At 35.8% G+C, this 21715-nt stretch overlaps 1 protein-coding gene across 1 annotated transcript in view; it reads left to right on the top strand.

Annotated features, from left to right (window-relative positions):
* The first annotated feature begins 471 nt into the window (after positions 1 to 471).
* Positions 472 to 21715, top strand: part of LOC139690074 (protein phosphatase methylesterase 1) — a 32026-nt gene continuing 10782 nt past the window's right edge. Inside the window, exons 1-10 of the mRNA XM_071587275.1 lie at positions 472 to 590; positions 845 to 1064; positions 4893 to 5002; positions 10722 to 10882; positions 13289 to 13373; positions 15249 to 15467; positions 15574 to 15639; positions 19861 to 20062; positions 20640 to 20835; positions 21327 to 21459. Coding sequence (XP_071443376.1) covers positions 517 to 590; positions 845 to 1064; positions 4893 to 5002; positions 10722 to 10882; positions 13289 to 13373; positions 15249 to 15467; positions 15574 to 15639; positions 19861 to 20062; positions 20640 to 20835; positions 21327 to 21459 — 1466 coding nt within the window. The 5' untranslated portion in view covers positions 472 to 516. The remainder of the gene's footprint in view (positions 591 to 844; positions 1065 to 4892; positions 5003 to 10721; positions 10883 to 13288; positions 13374 to 15248; positions 15468 to 15573; positions 15640 to 19860; positions 20063 to 20639; positions 20836 to 21326; positions 21460 to 21715) is intronic.

Below are 21715 nucleotides of genomic sequence, written 5' to 3' on the forward strand. Positions count from 1 at the left end.
ACGAGACGGCGGTAACGGAAAAATAAGTAGTATGTTGCATACTTATAGGCGCACAGGTTAACCACACTAATAAAACTTGCCGTAAAAGAAAGTGAATAAGGATTGATTCAACCGATGAATAAATTCAATATCTCCATTCCTTGAACAGCAATTTATTTATATTTTTATTATTCTACTAAGTGGCTTCAACTAATGTTAGAATATTCTACTTAACTTCTTATTTGTTGCATTGATTTTATACTGTGGTCCAATTGTCAATTGGTCTTTTAACAATATAATTCAATGTCGAGTACTATGCCACATTAACCTCTGGTCTTTTTCCTCAAAACACAACACAGTTAAAACAATTTCTATGTTGTGTGTCTTATTTCGGCATTTTTGTTATTATGATGTTGGTATTTCAAAGAAAGCATTTGCCAAATCTGTCCCTGAAATTATACAGTACGTTTGTAAACAGGTGGGATAAGTTTATAGACGTAAGCTGCAGTGGTGCTGCAATAACAAAGGAATTTGATAATGTCATCTTTACAGAAAGCGTTAATGAGGGATAAATTACCACCATTATCTCATGGAAGTTCCTCTGCCCTGGGGTAAGACCATTCATTTTTATTCTTATATTATCCAATTATATTACCTTCGTTGTTTTGGCTCGTATCTGGCGTGTGCTAGGTATATTTTAGCCATCGACGGAAATTACCTGAAATATAGTGGTTTTTGAAGATTGTGACTTTACTGAATTAATATTACTTCCATTTCGAAAGGTTGAATATTTTTCCTAAATAGAATACCACTGTAGGTGTATTATGCCGTATTGTAATTTCTTAATTGTATTTTAATAACATAGGAAGAGGATGCCCGGTCGTAGAAGAGACTACAGCCCTATCCCCTGGAGTCAGTATTTTGGCGATAAAAAAGACATTCATATGAATGGAAGTACATTTCGAGTGTATATTAAAGAATCGCAGGTATCGGAAGAGGAAGGGCCCATTTCATCGGAACCTGTACCAGTATTAGTTCTTTTGCATGGAGGAGGTTTCTCCGCGCTCACTTGGGCATTATTTGCGGTACGTAGTCAGGTTTTTATGGGTATTTTTGCTAGAAACCAGCGTACTTCTCCTCAAATAGCATCCTTTTCTGATCAAATTACTCCAATCACACCATGTCCCTTTAAAGATCTCCCTATTTGTGTTTTGCTCTCTACAGTGCGTTGCCCACACTCCACAGGCCATGCCACTGTATCTAATATACATCTGGCAGACTGGCCATTTTCAAGTTTCCCTCTTGAGACTTTAAAATGATGCTATATGCGGCGACACGATTTGTGCCAGTTCCCCAAATAGTGTGTAGACACCTGGACACCGGGCGCAGACTTTATGGGTGGCTGCACAACTTTGTGTAGTCTGTAGCGACTTCTTTTCTGTTTATGTCAGTATATCCTCTTCTAAAATTATTCCCTTATGCATTGATTTTATTTTCTCCCTTTGAAGTTGTCCAATAAAAGTTGCCTGGTGTACTTATTGGATCAAATGCTCACCCTGGGTACATTATGCAAGAATTCTTATCATGGAATCCTCCAATAAGGTGTTCTTTTAAATATAATGTCTCATTGTGTATCTCACGGATAAAATATTGACTTTCAAAATGAAAAAAAACGGATTTTACTATTATTATGGGCCAGAGTGGAAAATCTTGAGTATCATTGCAGTGGAGGTTGCATATTTTAACCAAAAACTATAAAAACAAAACAGTAAGACTGAAATAAAATAACAGTTGTATTAAAATTTTATGGTGACTCAGTTTGACCTATAGATTTTATTCTGGTTTTGTTCTTCGTGTCAATTCTTCTGGAGCATGCCACGTCATAAAAACCTTAATTGACTTCATATAAATCCTTTTTTCGTCCCTCTGCTAAATTTATTTCTCACTGCCTAATCCTTGCATGCTTATTTTGCCTCTGCCATCTCTTTTCTTCCTGATACCTCTATTGTACATCATCTTGAAATTCTCTTCAGCCTTACACTCATGAATTTCTACCCCTTCCTTACATGCCATGTATTTCATTCTCAGATATCTCTTTGATTCATATGTTATCTATTCTCTCATTATGATAAATCACTCTTCTGTCATACTTGCCTCATACCGGTGCATCCAACCCATATTTTTTGGTGGCCCATTCGTCACCCTATTTCCCATATTTTTATCTTGAACACTCATCAAGTACCCTCTGCATTACTGCATACTCTGCAAGTACCCAATGCAGATTTGTTTGCAAACTGCATTATTGTTGACATTTATCCTAGATGTATACCCAAGTTTTGCTTCTGCACAATAATGAGGGGGAGGAGTAGCCATTTTTGAGAAGAGAATCCACACATTAATGAGGAGATCCATTTATGTTGCCTTGGACAAGCATTCACTTATAAATATTTTCCTTATCCACCATTAACCTTTCTGCTGACATTCACATTGTTTTTTAATCGCTTTCTATCCTACTATATTTGTGAAAATGTTGCCTAGATTATTCATACAAAATCGTCCAACTCTTCGATTATTTCGCCATTTACATACACTAAGCAATCATTTGTCCCATTCTCCTTGTCAAACGCAACTATTTTTTTTAAGTGAATTATCTGATGCTCTTCTGGTTCATACTCTGTATAAATTCCTCTCAGGTCTTCCACTGAGTAAGATTCTCCACCTGAACTGATGTTTTAGATATGTTTGGGAGATCATGAGTAAATAAATTGTTGAAATATCTGCAGAGAACCTTACACAGTGAATTGGAAGAATGGACTTTAGCTGAGACACATTTACGCTCAGTTTTATTCTCTCTGCTGTCTAGCTAAAACTATTTAGGGATCTTGTGCATTTAATGGGCTCTTAGCCAAAAGTACTGAATTGTTAGCACATGGAAAGATGAATACCTTTAAAACTCTCAATCATTTCACCTGCTTTATCCGTACATACATCTCTTGCACATTTATCCATCAAAATATTGAAGGTGGTGTTGCATATCCTTGTTTCATATCTTGCTAAATTGCGCTCATACCATGCTCTTGCTGCCATACTATTTTAATGTGTTGCTTTTATAGCATTCAGTAACTGTTGAACCACTTCACATTTTATCAGAAACTTCTACAACTCACCTCTGCTTACTTTTCCATATGCTTTCTCTTAATCCATAGACTTCGTATTGCTCATCCATGCATGCTTTTTTAGAACTTTTTGAAGAGTACAGATGAAACAAGCCTTTGAATAAATTTCAAGGAATGTGCACAGCATTTATATAGCACTTTGAAGAGTTCTCCATATTGCTCATGTAGACTAAAATATTCTACTATGCCACCCTTTTTCAAAGCAGAATTTTTACCATTCAAATCCTAGAATTCATATCCAGCATTCCATTCCACTGGATCATCTAGCTTAATTTTCCTAGCTTAAAAACACTTGCAGCTCCAAATTATTCCGAATTCATCGGTACTGCTTTTTGTATCTCGTTAATTCATCTAGTAAATACTGAAGAAGCCGTGTTTGTCGCATAAAATACTTTATAATTACAAATTACTGAAGTAATTCAAACATATTATTTGAACTATTGTAAAAACTGTAGTTCTCCTAGTGTACTCCCTTCCTATATTTGAAACCTCAGTATTGGGGAAGCATTAGAAGTTTTGAAAAATAATTTGAATTCCACTGCAGATCTCACATTCATTATTCTTGAGAAGATGTTGGTATAAAAAAAACTGCTCTACATTGTCAATCACTTCTACCTCCTTCAGGGTGTAATGTTTGCCACAATAAATGCTAAAATCTAATGATTTAATTTAAAACAAAGTCTGATATAGATGTGGAAAAAACAATTCATAAATCACCATTTTTGGGATGATGGATGTTTGTGACTTATAGATCCATAAAAACCATAAATTATGTTGTACAAGGTGATAGGATGAATATTTGAATGAACTTCTGATTGATGATGGATGTGTTATGTGTATAATCAGCCACCATGGGAAGTCTGCACCAAAGAAGGCAAATGCCATTCCATCTCCTGGGTAGGTTATTGTGACTTGTTTGGGATTTGCAGGGAATAATCTTCATTGACTATTTGGAAAAGCGTAAAACAGTTACAGTTTTGTAATTTTATTAGACCATTTGATAACCAAGCTGCAAAAAAATGTCCATGATTGACCTGCAAGAATTTCCTTTTCCTTCGTGATATTGCAACAACCCACTCCTCTGCAGTTGTGGCCACAATATTGATATAGAGTTAAGATCCCAACTGGTTACCCATTCCTCCTATTCTCCAGATATGGTTTCCTCGAGCAATTACCTGATCTCCTTCTAACTGAAGAAATGGCTGTCAGGGAGGAGATTTTTTCAAGCAAGCAGCTATAAACATCTATTTTGCAGAGTTGGGGAAAATTGCATTATGTGTTTGGAAGGGATTAGTGTCAGATGAAATCTATATGTCTAAAAGGAAACTAATTTTAAAAAGTAAAACTCATTTATCTGAAAAAATTAAAGAGGTTTACATTTTTGAGTGGACTTTTCAAACCACACTGCCATATATAAAAGTCAGGTCATAAGCATGAAACTTATACAGTGAATTACTGTGGAATATGTTCTTTTAATTGTGGAATATTTCCATGACAGCATATGCAGTCCTTGTATATGCAATTTGGAAATTGAAAATAATCCTTGGAAAAGCACAGTTAGAATTACTAAGTTACTGGTAAATTTAATTAAATGTTCACACAAAAAATACTTTTCTGGGCATTTTTTGTGATGCTCCCTAAAGTAGTTACTAATTTTAGACATATAGTATCAGCTTCCCTTGCATTTGAATTTATTTTTTGTTTTTGAAATCCTTAAAAACATCATTTGATTTTCAGGAATGTGTCACCAGCCAAGTGAAATGTTATGTGATGGCAATTGACCTTAGGGGTCATGGAGATACTCACACCACAGATGATTCAGACCTTTCAGCTGATACACTCTCTAGGTATGTTATGCAATATTTTTTTATATTTACTTAGAGAGATAAATAGAGAATGTATTATTATTATTAAAAATACACGTGTGTTGATAGACAGTGTCAGGTGGCACACAAGTCCCAAATAATCACAAAAGATAATAGATAAAATCAGTCTAAAACAAAAGTACACTTAAGAAACTTCCAAACACAAATCTCTTTAACAAAACAAGAGAATCCCCATCTCATTTACATCCACCAATCAGCAAGAAAAAAAAGATAAATTTAAAAAAATTAAGCTGTTACATATAATAAAATGCACCACACAAATCAATCAAATTGTTACATATATTCCTTACATCTTTTCTTAAAAGTATACACTCTGTTAGGAAAGGGCTGGAATATTTTTGCAGATAAGGTGTTCCAATCGTTCTATTTAGAAAAGAATTTTTTTTTTATTTCTCTGTGCCCGGCATTTTACCTTAAATTTGTGATCATTTCTCCCTATAAAATTTGTGTTCCCCGCCTCTTTCCTAAGATCTGCCCAAGCTTTCTCCCCCTTCAGAATGCGGAACATTCCACAAAGTCTGCTTGCTTTCCTTCTAGTTTGTAGAGGTTCCCAGCCCAGCGTTTTTAGCATGTCAGACACACACTCCATCCTCCTATGCTTCCCCATATGTGCGAGATCTGTCCAGTAAATACGCAAACTGAGGCCATAAAAATTTTATCTTACAAAATTTAGTCTACATTGATTTCGTCCCCTTCAAAGTACACTCCTTTCGTTGCTATCCACTTATTCAATCTTCTTTTCCACTGTTTAAAGCACCCTTGGAAGTCCTCGGCAGTTAGGTTTCTTAGTTTTCATGTCGTTTCTTGCTTTATTGTGTTCACATCTTCCCAGTGATGTCCCCTCATCACATTTTTGCATTTTTGGGAATAGGAAAAAGTTTCAGGGGGTGAGATCTGGCAAATAAGGTGGATGATCAAGGATGTTGATTGAATTTTTTGTCAGAAACTGGCAAACAATCAGTGCTTAATGAGCAGGTGCATTGTCAAGGTGAGGGATCCATCCATCGCCATGAGTCAAATTTGGTCGCACACAATCTCTCAAGCGCTTGAAAACTGTAAGGTGGAACTCAGCATTTGCTGTTTGTCCTTCAGGAAGAAATTCATGATGCCGAACACCTTCGACATCAAAGAAAACAAGGAGCATGACTTTGATTTGCATTCAGCTTTTTCTTGATTTTTTGGTTTGATTTAATCCACTTGAAAACGGATGTTTTCTTCAAAGCATTACCTCCGTAAACAGCTGTCAACATTTCGGTAATATCTTGATAACTTCAATATAGAAAAACTTGATGTTGATTCGTTACTTCGTGATTTCGTCAATTTCCATTTTCGACAAACAGTAAAAACAAGGACAATAGAAACTAACATAACTGACACCATACGCACAGCTTGATGATCCGCCCAGTACAGACAGCTCATTGGGTCTCAGGCAACTAGCACCACTAAGGTGTGAGGCTATAGTCTACATCATGGCCGGCAGATTGCACCAGCTCACGTATTTATTGTACAGACCTGGTATATTGGTAGTTCCGTAGCTAGGTTTTACCCTAAGACTGAATAGAAGAGAGAGCTTTCCTGAAGAACTAATGTGTCTTTTGTATGATATGCAGGAATGAAGTCACGTACAGAATATGTAGAGATAGATGCCACAGATGCAAAAGCATAGTTTTGAGTTGGAATCGGAAGTAATGTAAGAGATTCAAGGGAGGAAGCTGGTATTATGGAAATGGCCATGCTCGTAAAAGGGTAGTCTGAAAGAGCAGTGAAGGTCAGGGGTTCAAAACATTTTGCTATTGATAAATGAATATTTCTTTATGATAGAGGAATTGGGTTGGGAATTATTCTTCTTGCCATTGCCATCTGAGTAGGTCAATATTGATTGATTTTGTTTGATTAAATCAACTTCAGAAATAGCATGTATAATGTGATTTGATATTCTATGGGCCCATCTGTTATAACCTTAATGACAGAAGTTGTTAATACTAAATACAAAGGCAAAATACAAGTAAATTTTTGTGCTTTTGTTGAGTTTTAATTTCGAAAATATTATAATTTAGCAAAGTTTTATAATTTAAACATTTTTCCCCACAACATTCCAAATCACTGCTACATCCAGTGCCAATGAATGAAGTTTTTATTAAGGTGAACAGAAAATGAGAAAATTAAATGGCTGCTTAGGATATCAAAGAATAATATATTCTGTTTATATTGATTCAAGATGTCATCATATAATAGTATTATCTTTTGTTGTAATTCATCTACCCATAAATCAATTCTGTAAATTTCATTAATATCCTAGATTGTCGATAAAAATATTATGTGTTATTATTATTTAAGAGAGCATTCTTCCATTTTTATAATTATTTAGAGTATTATTTCAAAGAAGATTAGATGATGGATGAATGAATTCAACAAAATGTGGTTATGAAAAACTTGATACATCTGAAATGTTTTCTACTTTTCCCTGGTCAGTTCGCAAACCACTGAAATACCTGTCCACATAAATAGCCTATTTCTGGGTATAGAGGAGTTCAAGGTTTGAGAATAGACTTTAAATAAAAATAAATCATATGAGTGATTTGCATATTTTATTACATTTTTTTCTGCTACTGTTGTAGTCATAATGAAATGTGCCTAATTGATATGGTGGCAATATGCTTCTTGTAAATATGTTATTAGCATTTCAAGTTCCTGTCATGCTAATATTTTTTATTTTTACTTTGCTTTAAAATTTGTATAGTTTGTGTAAGTGTTATTGTTATTAATTCAAATTTAATTTCTTCTATATAGCATATGATAAAATTGGGTGTCAGCTTCTTTTATTTATTCTATTAATAGGTCTTTTCTAGCATTTCACCCTGTGTCTGCTCATTATCAGGTTTCAATATGATGTTGTATTCATGAGAATCGGACAATTAAAATGTACCTTAAAAATCTTTATTTATATACATAGACAATGTATGGCCCCAATTCTTTGGCCAGGAGATGGCATTCAGGAGCTGTTTCACCCACCAAAGGAGAGAGATGTATATTTTATTTTTTTTAAGGCAATTTACCAGTTAAGGTTGGTTTTGGATGGACAAAACTACCAAATAAATATCTCCTAACAAAACACACCCAACATCCTACTCTACAACAAGTCCCTCTTCATTTCTGTGTACTTACTTCCTCCCTTCATCCCATTAAGTATCCCATTCGTGCCATTTCCTATGTTGCTTAAGATTCTCCCCCTCTATCACAGTGTTCAGCATCCCACTGCCGATCAATATTCTTTTCATCCATTTTTCCTGCCTCCTTATGATTTCTCCCAACAATCCCCTCTCCTTGCCCACCGTACCCAGAACTTCCTTAATTTTTTTTCCTTCATGTCCACTTTACCTTTAATATCTTCTTCTCCACACTCACATTTCAAAAGCCTCCAATTTATGCCTATAATCCTGCTTCAGTGACCATGTTTCTGTGCCTTATATCGCTATGCTCTATATTAAAGTTTTAACTAGCCTTTTCTTAATATCCTTACGCCATGTCCCTGTCATCAAATCCCTCCTCCTTGTAAAAGCCTTCTTGCCTAGTGCAATTCCCCTCCTTACTTCTGTACTACTTAGACCATTTTGGTCCAAAACACTTCCAAGATATGAGGTTTGTTAAAGAAGTATCCTGGCTTATGTGTTTTTTCAAAAATTATTTATTTATTCATGAATATCTATTTTGTCCCCTTCAAAGTAATCCCTATTAGATATTATACACTTGTGCCAACATTTTTTCCAATCCTCAAAGCACTTCAAGAAATCATTTTTTGTGATCTTGTTCACCTCCTTCTTCAATGCAGTCTGTATCTCGTAAATCATAGCGTAGCGTCGTCCTTTTATGTGCCTCTTCAGTTTTGGGAACAAGGAAAGGTCACTGAGGGCCAGATCTGAGGAATACGGTGGCTGCGGCATCATCAGTGTATTGTTTTCGGCCAAAAATTTGCACGCAAGTGACAATGTCTGAGCAGAGGCATTGTCATGGTGCAAAAACCAATTTTTTTTCTTCCACAAATCCAGGCGTTTGTGGCGGATTGCTTTGCGTAAATTGTGCATAACTTGCAGTTAATATTCCTTATTAATCATTCTAACCTGTGGCAAGAACTCATGAGGCACCTCGCCCCTGCAATCAAAGAAAACCTTCATATTCGACCAACCTTGGCGCACTTTTTTTGGTCTTGGCTCTTGCTGCAGCTTTCATTGGGATGTTTGAGCTTTAGTTTTCAAGTCATAACCATAACCTCATGATTCATCACCAGTTATGACCCTATGAAGCAAATTTGGGTCCAAAACCTCATTAGCAATGTTAATGCGTTGCTGTTTTTGGTCGAAATTGAGCAAATTTGGTACGAATATTGTGGCGACCCGTGTCATGCCCAAATCATTGGTAAAAATCAAATGGCTCAAGCCAGTCGATATGTTTAGGTCCTCAGCAACTTCTCTAATGGTGATTCGATGATTGGCCAATGCTATTTTCTTCACTTCATCAATGTTTTCATCTGTTGTTGACGTGCTCGGGTGCCCGGCACGCTCTTCGTCGTTCACATCTTCTCAGTACTCTGAGAACATTTTGTACAACCGATAAATGTTGCTTCGGTCCAAAGTAGCTTCTATCTATACCACAGTCAACATTTGGAATGCATCTGCGCACTGAATTTCATTTTCTACACAAAATTTGATACATATTCTTTGATAAATTTTTTGGAACAGGCAAAAATCGAAGGCAAGCCAAAACACATCCAAGCAAAACAACTGTCAACAAATAATTAAACATTCAAAATAGCCGAATTTTTCAGCATGACTGAGAGACATAAGTGCCAACATAATGCCACAAAAAAATCGAAAATCAAATGTAAGTAAGCTGCGGAAATTCAAAATTTGCCATACTTTTTTAACAGACCTTGTGCGTAAACTGTTCCAACTCTTCTAGTTTCTGCCCTCCTATTTTAATTTTAACCTTAGCCTTTCTCTTTCTGGTAAATTGCATTACCTTTCTTTTATTTATATTGATTCTCATCCCATATCTATTTCCAATTCACTTTGCAATGCCTGCAACCCCTTGCCCTACTGTCAAACTAGAGCTTGGTCAGCGGCAAGCCTAACTGATTTTATGAATTCTCCGCCAACTCTCATATCTATCTCCAGTTCTTCCTATGCAACTTTAATCATTTCCTCCGCATGTACGTTGAACAGCACCGGTGATAATGGACAACCCTTTCCTAGCACTACCCATCCTGAATCTCTGTTTCCCACTCGCACCTGAGCAGTCTGAGACATGTACAGGTAGTGGATTAGCCTCCTTTCCCTACAATCTATTCCTATTTTCTGTAGAATACTCTTTAGTTTTTCCCAATTCTGTCTATCAAATGCCTTTCCAATATCTACAAAACAGGCAAATACATCCTGATTGTATTCTATATTCCTGTCTATTAGTGATCTCATTCCTGCAACGGCATCACGCGTGCCTCTCCCCTTCCTGAACCCAAACTGATCATCCCCTAAATAATGATTTACCCTACTCTCAATCCTTTTGTTAATCATCCTGAGAACAACTGTTGCATGGGAAATCAAACTTAATGTTTTCTAGTCCTCACATGATGTAGCCTTCACCTTTTGTTTTTTTGTTACTTTTGATGCTTAATTTATTTCTCTAGTGATGTAATAGCTGTCATCGATGCTGTGCTAAGTGAAAAGGATAACTTGGAGTCACATCCCCTTATCTTAATTGGCCACAGTATGGGTGGAGCTGTAGCAGTTCATGCAGCAACAAAAATAGTGTCATCTGGATACAGAGACTCAGGAGGAATGAGCTTTGGTAAGGAACTTTTAATTACTTTAAAGACAGATGTTTGTACTTGTAAGGTCTATTGAATTTTAAGTAAGAAAACAAAGCCTTACTGTTTGAGTAATCTATATTTTACTTTCAACTGGTTTCAATACTATTTTATCCCCCAGAAAATGACAAGCTGTATCAAAATTGGTCAATAATTATTAACACATCATTATTTCCCCAACATAAAATTGTCTGGGGATGTGGAACACCCTGGAAAACGAAGGGAATATCTTGATAGTTGGATAACAGATGTTGTAGTTAGATTTGGTCTCTTATAGTGGGTTTTCTGTTCATCCCTTTCCTATTCCATGAAAACATTTACCCATTAAATTCATGTATGCTGAATGGCGTAAATAATCTCCAAGTTTTGTCACCTTCTCTTATTACTACTTATTCTTTGGGAGAATGCTTTTGAGAATTATTGATTTAGAAAATTAATCCTTTGTGTCATTAACCAAGGAAGTGTAATTCTGGAATATATGAAGTATTTTCCAATTTTCCACCAGGTCAGGTATTTCACTACCAGTGTTGCCGAGGCTAAATCTTCCATCATCCTTAGGGCCTTGAGTACACCTTGAGGGTGTTAGCCTTTGAAAAGGCAGCAGATAAATGTTTGAGAAGGCATCATGTAAATCATTTGTCAGGAAAATTCCAAATCTCCATTATAATAAAAAGATAGCACAAGTTGAGTTTCACACTTAATGTAACACATTGACTGTTGCTTCATTACCATGTGTGATTACAAGGTCCAAAAGGTAGCATCCAGCTGTTTCAAGTACCTTGATGATGACACAGTTTGTTGAATCCCTGGTCCGTTCATTAAAAGTGTGAAAATTGACTTGTGTTGTCCTTTAATCGTAATGGAAATAATTGAGAAATTCAACATTTTTCCATGTCTCCATTCGTGATCATTTGCATGGTTGCTCTTCAGTCTGTTCACAATGGCAGGATCATCTGTGAGTGATGGTCTAACACTTCCTAGATTGTCTGTGAGGGACATGTGCCAGTTCGAAAATTCCTTTTCCATCTCGCAACTGTGTTATATGATGGGCTATCATTTCCATAAACAGGCAGCTGCCATTTCATCATGGATTTTCCAGGCACTGTAACCTTTCGAATGAAGGAACTTAATCACTCTGCGAGCCTCTATCTTCTCCATACTGTGAGTTACTTCAATCTACGGCTTACTTAAACAAAAAAAATCAAATTTAATTGCTATAATTTACAAAATCATGTACATAAGGATCAGTTACTATGGAGAATAAATTTTATACAGATGTCTTGGTTATTTCTTAGTAATAATTACTTTAAAATGATACCCTCACATGTATTAATTTCTGATTAATCAGTGCATTTTCAGCGCCTTCATTTCTGTGTCATTCAGATTTAGTCCATGCCCTTAAAAAAAGGTACCAACGGCAATGATAAATGGGGACTATCACTATATTGCCAGGCACCCTTAAATTTCAAGTGAATGTTTGCTCTTACATTTAATGCGAGCCACTGATGAAAACATACTCCTAATTCCATTTCCTATCAGCTATAATTATCTATCCTTGCTTTCAAGTAATGCCTTCATCAGTTTTCTGCCTTGATATTTTTTTAACTAGAATTTTTTAGTTCCCCCAAATTGCATCTTTACAGCACAACATATCAATCTAAAGGGTAAACTACCTGCCAATACACCACAAGCCAAGGCTTAGCATTCCAACTAGAGCCATGGTTTTATATCAACTATATAAATGGTGGTTGGTCCTTAGAAATCCAATGATTAGCTAAATGTCTAACTAGTACACTTGGGGGTCATCGAAGCTGTCTGTAAAGCAAAGGAATGCTGTTTTTAAACCATTTGTTTTACTTTAAATGCTTTAAAGTGCTCTCCCTAAGTGAGAATAAAATGTTTTTGATAATTCTATCATCCTTTAGCATTTTGTCATTTACTTACATACTTAAAGAGGAGCACAGTCATGTTAGAGTTTCTCTTTCTGTAATCTCATAATTGTGCATTGGCAGAGAAATTGTTTCTTGTTTGAACTCCCAGGTTATGGAAAACAGACAAGTTATTTACGGAGAACTAGGCATAAAATATGTTCAAGGAATAAAATCTTAGGTGTCCAATCCTTGTTAAATTATAGCTAAGTGTTTTCAAGTCTAATTTGCTTTTATTAAAATAGCTTAGACAAGTTGCCTTACTGTATATAACTATGAATATGCTAGTAAGCTGTATGTACTTGAATTCATGTATTTTTCCATTCTCTGCACTCTTTAAGAGTTATAATATAAGCTATTTGTCTAACATTTTGATCATGTGTGCTGAATAATATTCAGATGCATGTTGGCTAGCAAAATTAATAATTGTAATTCCTTTTTTGTTTTATATGAATAAAGGAGTCTCAGATGAAGTAATGCCAAAAGATTTTCAGGATGGAAATCTGCCGGAAAATAGTTTAGATGAAGTTAGTGAGCACACAAGGTAAGTAATTTTCATACTAGAGTGTATAAACAATTTTCTTTGCCTAGTTTAAAAAAACTGTATTAATGGTGAATAGGTTTTGAGTTACAGTGTCATCTCAAGATGATTTTAAGGTCTGATTGATCAGCAGATTATGGGTAAAAACTCTGTTATTGAAGTATAGTCTTTAATGCAGATGCTTTAATTTGATGACTCTTATACCAACAAGATATGTATGGTCAGTGGACAATAAAATATTGTTATTATTATTATGTGAAACTACCTAATGGTTTAATTCACTGTGCATAAGTTGTGCTAGATAATACCAGAGAGTACCTCATGAACATCTTTCTCTTGCATTGCAAGCCCTGGAAATTAGTAGTGATGGAGATGAGGCTAGCATTGCAGAATAAAAGATAACTGAAAAAGTTACCCTTCCTATATCTGCTCTAGAAGTATTAGTGGCAATGATTTTGTGGACTAATGCCAGTTGATTTAAGTTCTCAGTTTGCCAATTAAAAACCATGGATAGTTATTTATTTTCATATTTTTTACTGAATACTCACAGCAGCTTGTATTTCCTTCCTAATATTAGTACCAACATTTATTTACAATCTTGCTTGCTCAGTTTGCCTAGTAGTTAAAATACAGATGAAATGCCATCACTATTTTACTTGCAACATATAGAAGCTTTTAGAGCATTTATTTTGATCTTGATATTTTGTAGTCCCATTATTTCAGGCCCTTGAATATGGAAATTATGAGGCTTGCACTGGACTTTTTTCCTTTAAATTGCAATAATAAAAGTGAATTACTTTAAATATTCCTCAGCAAACTAAATGTCCACAAATTAAGTGGACATACATATGGACATAAGCAGCTGGTTTCCCTTTCTCAGTATGGAATTATTTTGCCAATTAAAGCTGTAGAGAATCAATTTATTTTAATAAAAGCTCTTTGTGAACACTCAATTTTCATTCATAGTAACTTAAAATTCTGTTTATTTATAATTTGTAGATATTTTAAAAATTGGTCATTGCATATTATTTATAATATAAAATAAATTCATTTTGTGTTACAATTTTATTACAATACTATAGTATTGCACTTGTGGAAGTTTAATGTGAAAAAAATTTCAGGTGGTATTTTTATTTGTCTATAATATTGTAGGCCACATGAGCAAACAAATGGAAATCGAGCCTAAAATTGGCCCTTTGAGCTGAATCAACAGCAGATACTTGGGGAAGTGTATCAGGTGTTGAAGTCAATCAAATATGTGCTGCTTAGCCAAGCATTATTTGCATTTATTAATCATTTAATTATGAAGACGTATTGTGCAAATTTCATAAGCATACTTGGGGCATTGGTTTTTCATTTTTCATGAATTGAATTGCTATTTGAAAAATAAACTACCTAATCATTGATAAAATAGCCAATAAAATGACTTGGAACAAATTTGGAAATTCTATTTTTGTGTTAGAGATCACTTATATACAATAAACTTTAAACTGCACTAATTTATGTGGTTTCCAGTGTAACTACAAAAAAAAATTTTAGAGAGACATTTTCATGAATTTATTTGATGATTATATTGTGTATTGTTTTGAATTAGTTACCTTTTTAGACATTTTAGCATTCACAGCCTTGCATTTTTTTTGCTATAAAATATTTTTTATAGAAACACTCAGTCACTGTGATTAATTGCACGAGTGAACATTGCTAATTAGTGACTTAAAGATTAATCAAGGTAATTTCTTACTTCTTTTGGTTGATATTTTTTTTCTAGAAGTTGAACAAAAGTAGTGACCACAGACGGTGTGTTAGAATGTCATTTGGTTGACAATAAAAGAATAATTTTTGATGATTCACTTAATGTCTTTAACGCCAACAACACAGTCCTGGTGGTGTGGAGGAAGATAATGTGCAGTACAAATATGATGGAGCGTATGATACTTCAGATCAGGATAATGAACCTATAAAAAACTTTAAGCTATGTGGTGTTGCTGTAATTGATGTTGTTGAAGGAACAGCCATGGATGCATTAGCAGGAATGCAAAGTCTGCTGCGTTCACGCCCACAAAAGTTTCCATCCCTACCTAATGCCATTGAATGGTGGTAAGTGAATTAAATGAAAATAAATAATCGTGTGTTTTATTTCATAGAAAGAAGTGACTTTATTTCTTCTTGAGGTAATGGTTTATTGTTTTTTTTTTTGTTTTAGTGTCAGAAGTGGGCAAGTCAGAAATGTTGAATCTGCCCGAGTATCAATGCCAGGACAGATAAAAAAGTATGTATTCACTTCAGATATGACTTGTTCCTCATTATGTTTCAATGCTAATGATAAAGAAATGCTAAAGATAAAACATCTCAGCAAATTGCAATTCATTGCAATCATCATTCGTTGAATATGGCCTTCATCTTTAACCATGAAATTCCTTTGAAAAAAAGGAAATCTATATAAATCAGCTGAATAATTTTACCATTGGTTTCACCAAAACTGGAAATTCTCCGGTTGTTCGATTCTCTTCGGTAGAGTAACCCATTCTCCACATTACTCTTCTCATTTAAATATTTTTGATATCAGGTTCATAAGAGAGGTCTCTGAAGCTAGGTAGAATGAGAACCAATCAAAAATAAAGGTAAAGAAGGAATTTCCGATGGCAACACCTTTTTATTCTTCGTGAGATTCAATGTAATATTGTAATTAATGTATTGCCAAATACAAGGATGGTCTGAAAAGTTTCCGACCTAACAAAGGTACAAGGTATTTTTTCTGAGGTTGGAAACTTTTCAAACCATCCTCTTGTATTATTTTCTTCCTCTTTCTATTGTTAAACATGTACATGATCTTTCTCCAGAAAGAGTTGTTAATTTTCATTTGTTAAGCTACTGCTCATGAAAATACAGAGCTTTAAGAGTTAAAGAAGATAAAGTAAACTTGGTAAGTTTGGCCTATCATTATTGTGACCGTACTAGCTGCACTTATTTCCTCTTTCTATCCATCTCCCAAAGATGGGAAGCCTTCTGAGCAGCCTCTATGAAACAGTAGGTTCATCCTGACCGTTAACATTCACAAATTATTATTATTAGGAAATCTACTGGTTAAGTTAGGTTTTGATGATGGGCAAAACTACCAAATAAAAATCTCCTAACAGAACACAGCCCAAAATCCTACTCTACAAGAAGTCCATCTTCATATCCGTGTTAGAAATAGGAAACCATTTTTTCAAAAACATTTTTTTATTTTTCAACATAGTCCCCTTTAAGAAAGATACTTCTCCCAACGTTCCGGCCATTATTTGACCCCTCCAAAAAATAGGATTTGTCGAACTCTCCAATATACGCCTCTGTCTTGGTGATAACTTCCTTGTTTGAGCTAAATTTTTTTCCCGCGAGCCATTTCTTCATGTTAGGGAAAAAGAAAAAGTCACAGGGAGCCAGATCGGGTGAATATGGGGGTGCGGCAGCAATTCATAACGTAGTTCATGCAGTTTGGCGGTGACAACTCCGGATCAGCTTGTTGTCCACCGTGAGCAATCGCGGCACCCATCGGGCCGACAATTTTTTCATCGCCAACTTATCATGTAAAATATTAATTGCCGTTCCGGTCGACACACCCACCGCCTCTGCTACTTCATGCACTTTTGTTCATCGATCAGCAAGAATCATGGCGTGGACTTCTTGAATTATTTCCTCGGTAACCACGTCTGCCCGGCATCCTGGTCGCTCCTCATCAAAAACAGATGTTCGCCCGCATTTAAATTAATTGAACTAATATCTAACTGTGGTCATAGATGGCAAAGTGTCCCCATAAACAGCATCCAACTTTGCTTTTATATCCTCGCATTTCTTCCCATCCAAAAACAAAAAGCAAATTACCGAACGATACTGCTCTTTTTCCATCTTAGCAAAAATCATGAAACACGTCTTAATCGAATGGCTGCCAAATCCAAACTAACATTTAAATCAGTCTGAAATTTGTTTCACCGTCGTTTGATAGCTGGCAGCACACGATGATAACACAAACTTCCCTCAGGAACGCCCTTTGTCGTCAAACACGGGTACTTATTGAACCGCCCTCGTATACTTCCTTGTTCCCTTTATTCCCTCCAACATTCCTATCCTCTTCCTGCCTCTTCCCCGTTTGCCTTACATTCTCCCCTCTGCACAGTCCTCAACATTCTACTGCCAATCAATATGCTTTTCATCCATAAATCCTGCCTCCTCCCCCCAAGAATCCCCTCTCCTCCCCCACCGTACCCAGCACTTCCTCATTTTTTTCCTTTCTGTCCACTTTACCTTCACCATCCTTCTTCTCCACACCCACATTTCAAAAGCCTCCAATGTATGCATATCATCCTGCTTCAGTGACCATGTTTGTCACTTGACACGTGTCTCCCTTTCCATCCATAGGTTATTCTTCCCTTTCTCTTTAATTGAACAAGTTTCCTGTCTACTCTCTTATTCTTTCCTTGACAAGCAATTTTCAGTAATACTACCTTGATCAAAAATTTCCCGGAATTTATTCAGAAAATTAAAAATACAAGTTTATTCATCTAAATCTATATTGTCCCCTTTAAAGTAATCCCCATCGACTGCAACACACTTATGCCAGCGCTTGATCCAATCCTCGAAACATTTTTTATATTCGGTTTTCGGTATGTCCATCAGTGCTTCCTGCGATTTTTCCATTACTTCCTCTCGGCTGCTAAAACGCGTTCCCCGTAATGGTTTTTTAACTCGATTGAACAGAAAGAAGTCACAGGGAGCCAAATCAGGTGAATTCGGTGGCTGTTGGATGGTATTTGTTGCATTTTTCGTCAAAAAATTACGAATAATGATAGCACTGTGCGACGGTGCGTTATCATGGTGCAAAATCCACGAGTTTTCTGCCCACATTTCTGGTCTCTTTCGGCGAATTGCTTCACGCAAACGTCTCATAACGCCCAAATAATACTCTTTGTTTACTGTCTGGCCTTCTGGCAAAAATTCATGATGCACTACACCGTTGTAATCCATGAAAACCGTCAGCATTGCCTTCTTTTTTGACTGAAAACGACGTGGTTTTTTTGGTCTCGGCTCATTTGGTGAACGCCATTCACTTGCCTGATGTCTGGATTACGTGTCGTACTCATAAACCCACGTCTCGTCTCCAGTAATGATCCTTTTGATGAATGTGGGATCGGATTCAGCCTCGCAAATCATGTCTTTTGCGACGTCAACACGGTCTCTTTTTTGCATGAAATTGAGGTCTTTTGGCACCAACTTTGCTGCTACACGACGGAAACCCAAATCATTAACCACAATGTCTTGGGCGGATCCATAGGCAATGTTCAAGTCCTCCGCTATTTCTCTGATGGTTAATTTGCGGTTATTGACCAACATTTCTTTTACTTTATCAATTTTTTCACCGACTTTCGATGTCGATGGTCTGCCACTGCGTTCATCATCTTCGATTGACTCACGACCACTTCTGAACCGCTCGTGCCACTGGTAAACGACCGTTTTTTTTAGAGAATCGTTGCCGAAACACTTTTCCAACATTTCCAACGTCCGTGCGCCACTAAATCCGTTTTTTACGCAAAATTGTAAAAAATCGCCAACACACACAGAGATAGATGTACTCTTGGCTACGTAACTTTTGCAAATGTCAAGTTATGACACTAAGATTTAAAGGGAATATCAACAACAGATGTACCAATTTAACAAAAAAAACAGAACTCAAATCGGAACGATGGGAGCGCCACAGGGTGGTTATTCCGGGAACTTTTTGATCAAGGTAGTATGCAAAGCTACGCTCCATATCAAAGTATTTCATACCTTTGTTTTATACCTTCATACTAAGTCCCTGTGATCAATGCTATGAAATTTGATTTTTCTATTTTAAGTTTAAGTTTTAAGTCTAAGTTTTTCACCACCAAAATTAATCAACTCAAGTGGGTCTTCATTACCGTCACCAGTCAAAGGCAAGGTTCAACTTTTCCTCCCAAAACTTTCCTTCTTGTAAACATCTATATTTTAAATATAGTCTGTTTACTCATTTTACAACATTTAAGAGATTTAAAATTTGAGACTGATATCCAGAGAGGGCAATGACTGGGCCTATCTCCAAGAGGATTAGTTAGTGACTGAAAAGTGTAGGCATTGTTTTCATAACATTCCATTTCCGACATTCAATATTTTTTTAAAGATTGAAATTCAATGGGCAATGTTGTCCAGTGGATAGTATGCTAGGCTACTGACCAGAGGCCTGGGTTCAATCCCAGGTGATTCCTCTGACCACCCTCAGCTTCATCCAAGCTGAATGGTTTTTCTTGGCTTGGACTTGGTATTAAGTGATCCGTACCCTCTATCTATCAATCCCCCGTCCCCGTCTATCAAATCAACCTTTGTATCGATAACTGTGTTTAGTGGTATCAATATTTAAACAAAAGGATGCACATGGATATGTAGCATCATACGTATGCAATTGAGCTTATCATCTGTTAATTGTGAAAATGCTTTACAGTGCCAGTACTGGACAAACAGCAACAAATGATGTGGATAGCTTACAAAACAAATCTTTTGATGACATGAGCAGTGATATCAATGCAGCTGCAGTAGCACCTGGATCAAGACTTGGGGAGACTCAAAGGGATGATGCCATAAAGGAAGAGGAAGAGGGGGAAGGAAATGATGTGAAGAGCCAGGAAAGCTTTAAAAAGCCATTGGTTAGCCCAGTAACATGAATCTGTGATGAAGTGAGTGTGTAGCAATGTGCACACTTCACTTTTATTATTTACAATGGTTTCCCACCCTGTGGAATGCCAACTTTTAAAGTCATTGTATCCTATTTTTAAGTATCACTATTTAAAATTTTACCAACTATTTGTATAATTGGTACATTTTTCATTCACTCATGTGCTACTGAAAAGACACCCATAAAAGTAAAACATTTTGTTCATTTTTATTTAAGACTAATATTCAGATTAATATGATATCATTCAGTGTAAGTCTCATATAGCTTATAGTGAGGTAAATTACCTAGTTTTAAGTAAAAACTGTTGTAAAGTATGTCACTCTTATGGATTCTGATTACATTACAATGCAACAATTTGGCGGATGACTCTGTTAAAAGTTACTGTTGCGGCATCTCCTGCAGTTTCTTTGGAATCTGATTACATTAGTTAAAAATACTGGTCAATCCTACAAGATGTACCAAAAACTTTTAATTTTATAGGTCGAATATGTATATTTTGTAGAATTGTTATTCTGTGGCTGAGATATGTAATTCTAATTAATTTTCAGCCTTGCTCCCAACAATCTTCTGTGGCAACAAAATGTGGTTACGAATGGAGAATTGACCTCGCAAGAACAGAAGTATTTTGGCCTGGATGGTTCCAAGGGTTATCTGCTGCATTTTTGGTTCTTCCTGTTCCAAAGCTGCTACTTTTGGCTGGAATTGATCGGCTTGATAAGGCTCTAACTGTTGGTCAAATGCAAGGTATATGGTGATTAAAATAAACTTTCATCTTTTTTTGATGACAATGATAATGAAATGACAAATTAAACGCATATGCATTTAGTCACCCTTGATTAATCAATGATAAGCCTACTTAGTATCCTTATTGCGCATTTTCTACCGTAGCTTGGGAATCATTTTGTTTTGTGCTCCATGTATCATGATGACCACTGTGTGTATAATACTAACAAATAGGCATTTTCAAATGGTGGGAACAGCATTAAAGTGACTTTTTAGAGTACGTCCTGGTGTTTTTCTGAAATCAAGAAAGTTTTTGGTTCAAGTGGTATTGGGGAAGCGTTAACTATATGAATTATGAATCGACACCTGTTATGAAGTAACTTTTTATTGTTTTCACTGCCCAATGCTATTGTTTAAGGCTTCTCTTCATTAGAGTAGTTGTTTGTTGGATGTGTTCATTCAACCGTCAAGGGCTACAACAGTGGTACTATAAGCAGATATTTTTTTTCCAGGAAAATTTCAAATGCAGGTGCTTCCAAAGTGTGGCCACGCTGTTCATGAAGATGTTCCTGATAAAGTAGCAGATGTGCTATCAACTTTCCTTGTCAGGCATAAATTTGCAACCCCTATGGCAAATTTTAACCGGTCAGTTGTTATGGCTCCAACTCCCAACTGGTCTGAATTAATCTCTCACTAAATACTAATATTTGTAGTAGCATATAGTTGTTATTTAAGCCTGTAATTTTATTGTAAATTGGTTTTGTGTATATTTTTCTGAGTGCATTGAACTTAACTGTGATTGGGTAATATAATAATTGTAAAAAGTAATTTAGATTGCAAACTTCCTTTTATATTTGGAGACAAAGTTAGGAATATATCATCATTAATTGAATAAAGGATA

This window comes from Hetaerina americana, unplaced genomic scaffold, assembly GCF_022747635.1.
Source record: "Hetaerina americana unplaced genomic scaffold, ioHetAmer1.1.p SCAF_3, whole genome shotgun sequence".
Lineage (NCBI taxonomy): Eukaryota > Metazoa > Arthropoda > Insecta > Odonata > Calopterygidae > Hetaerina > Hetaerina americana.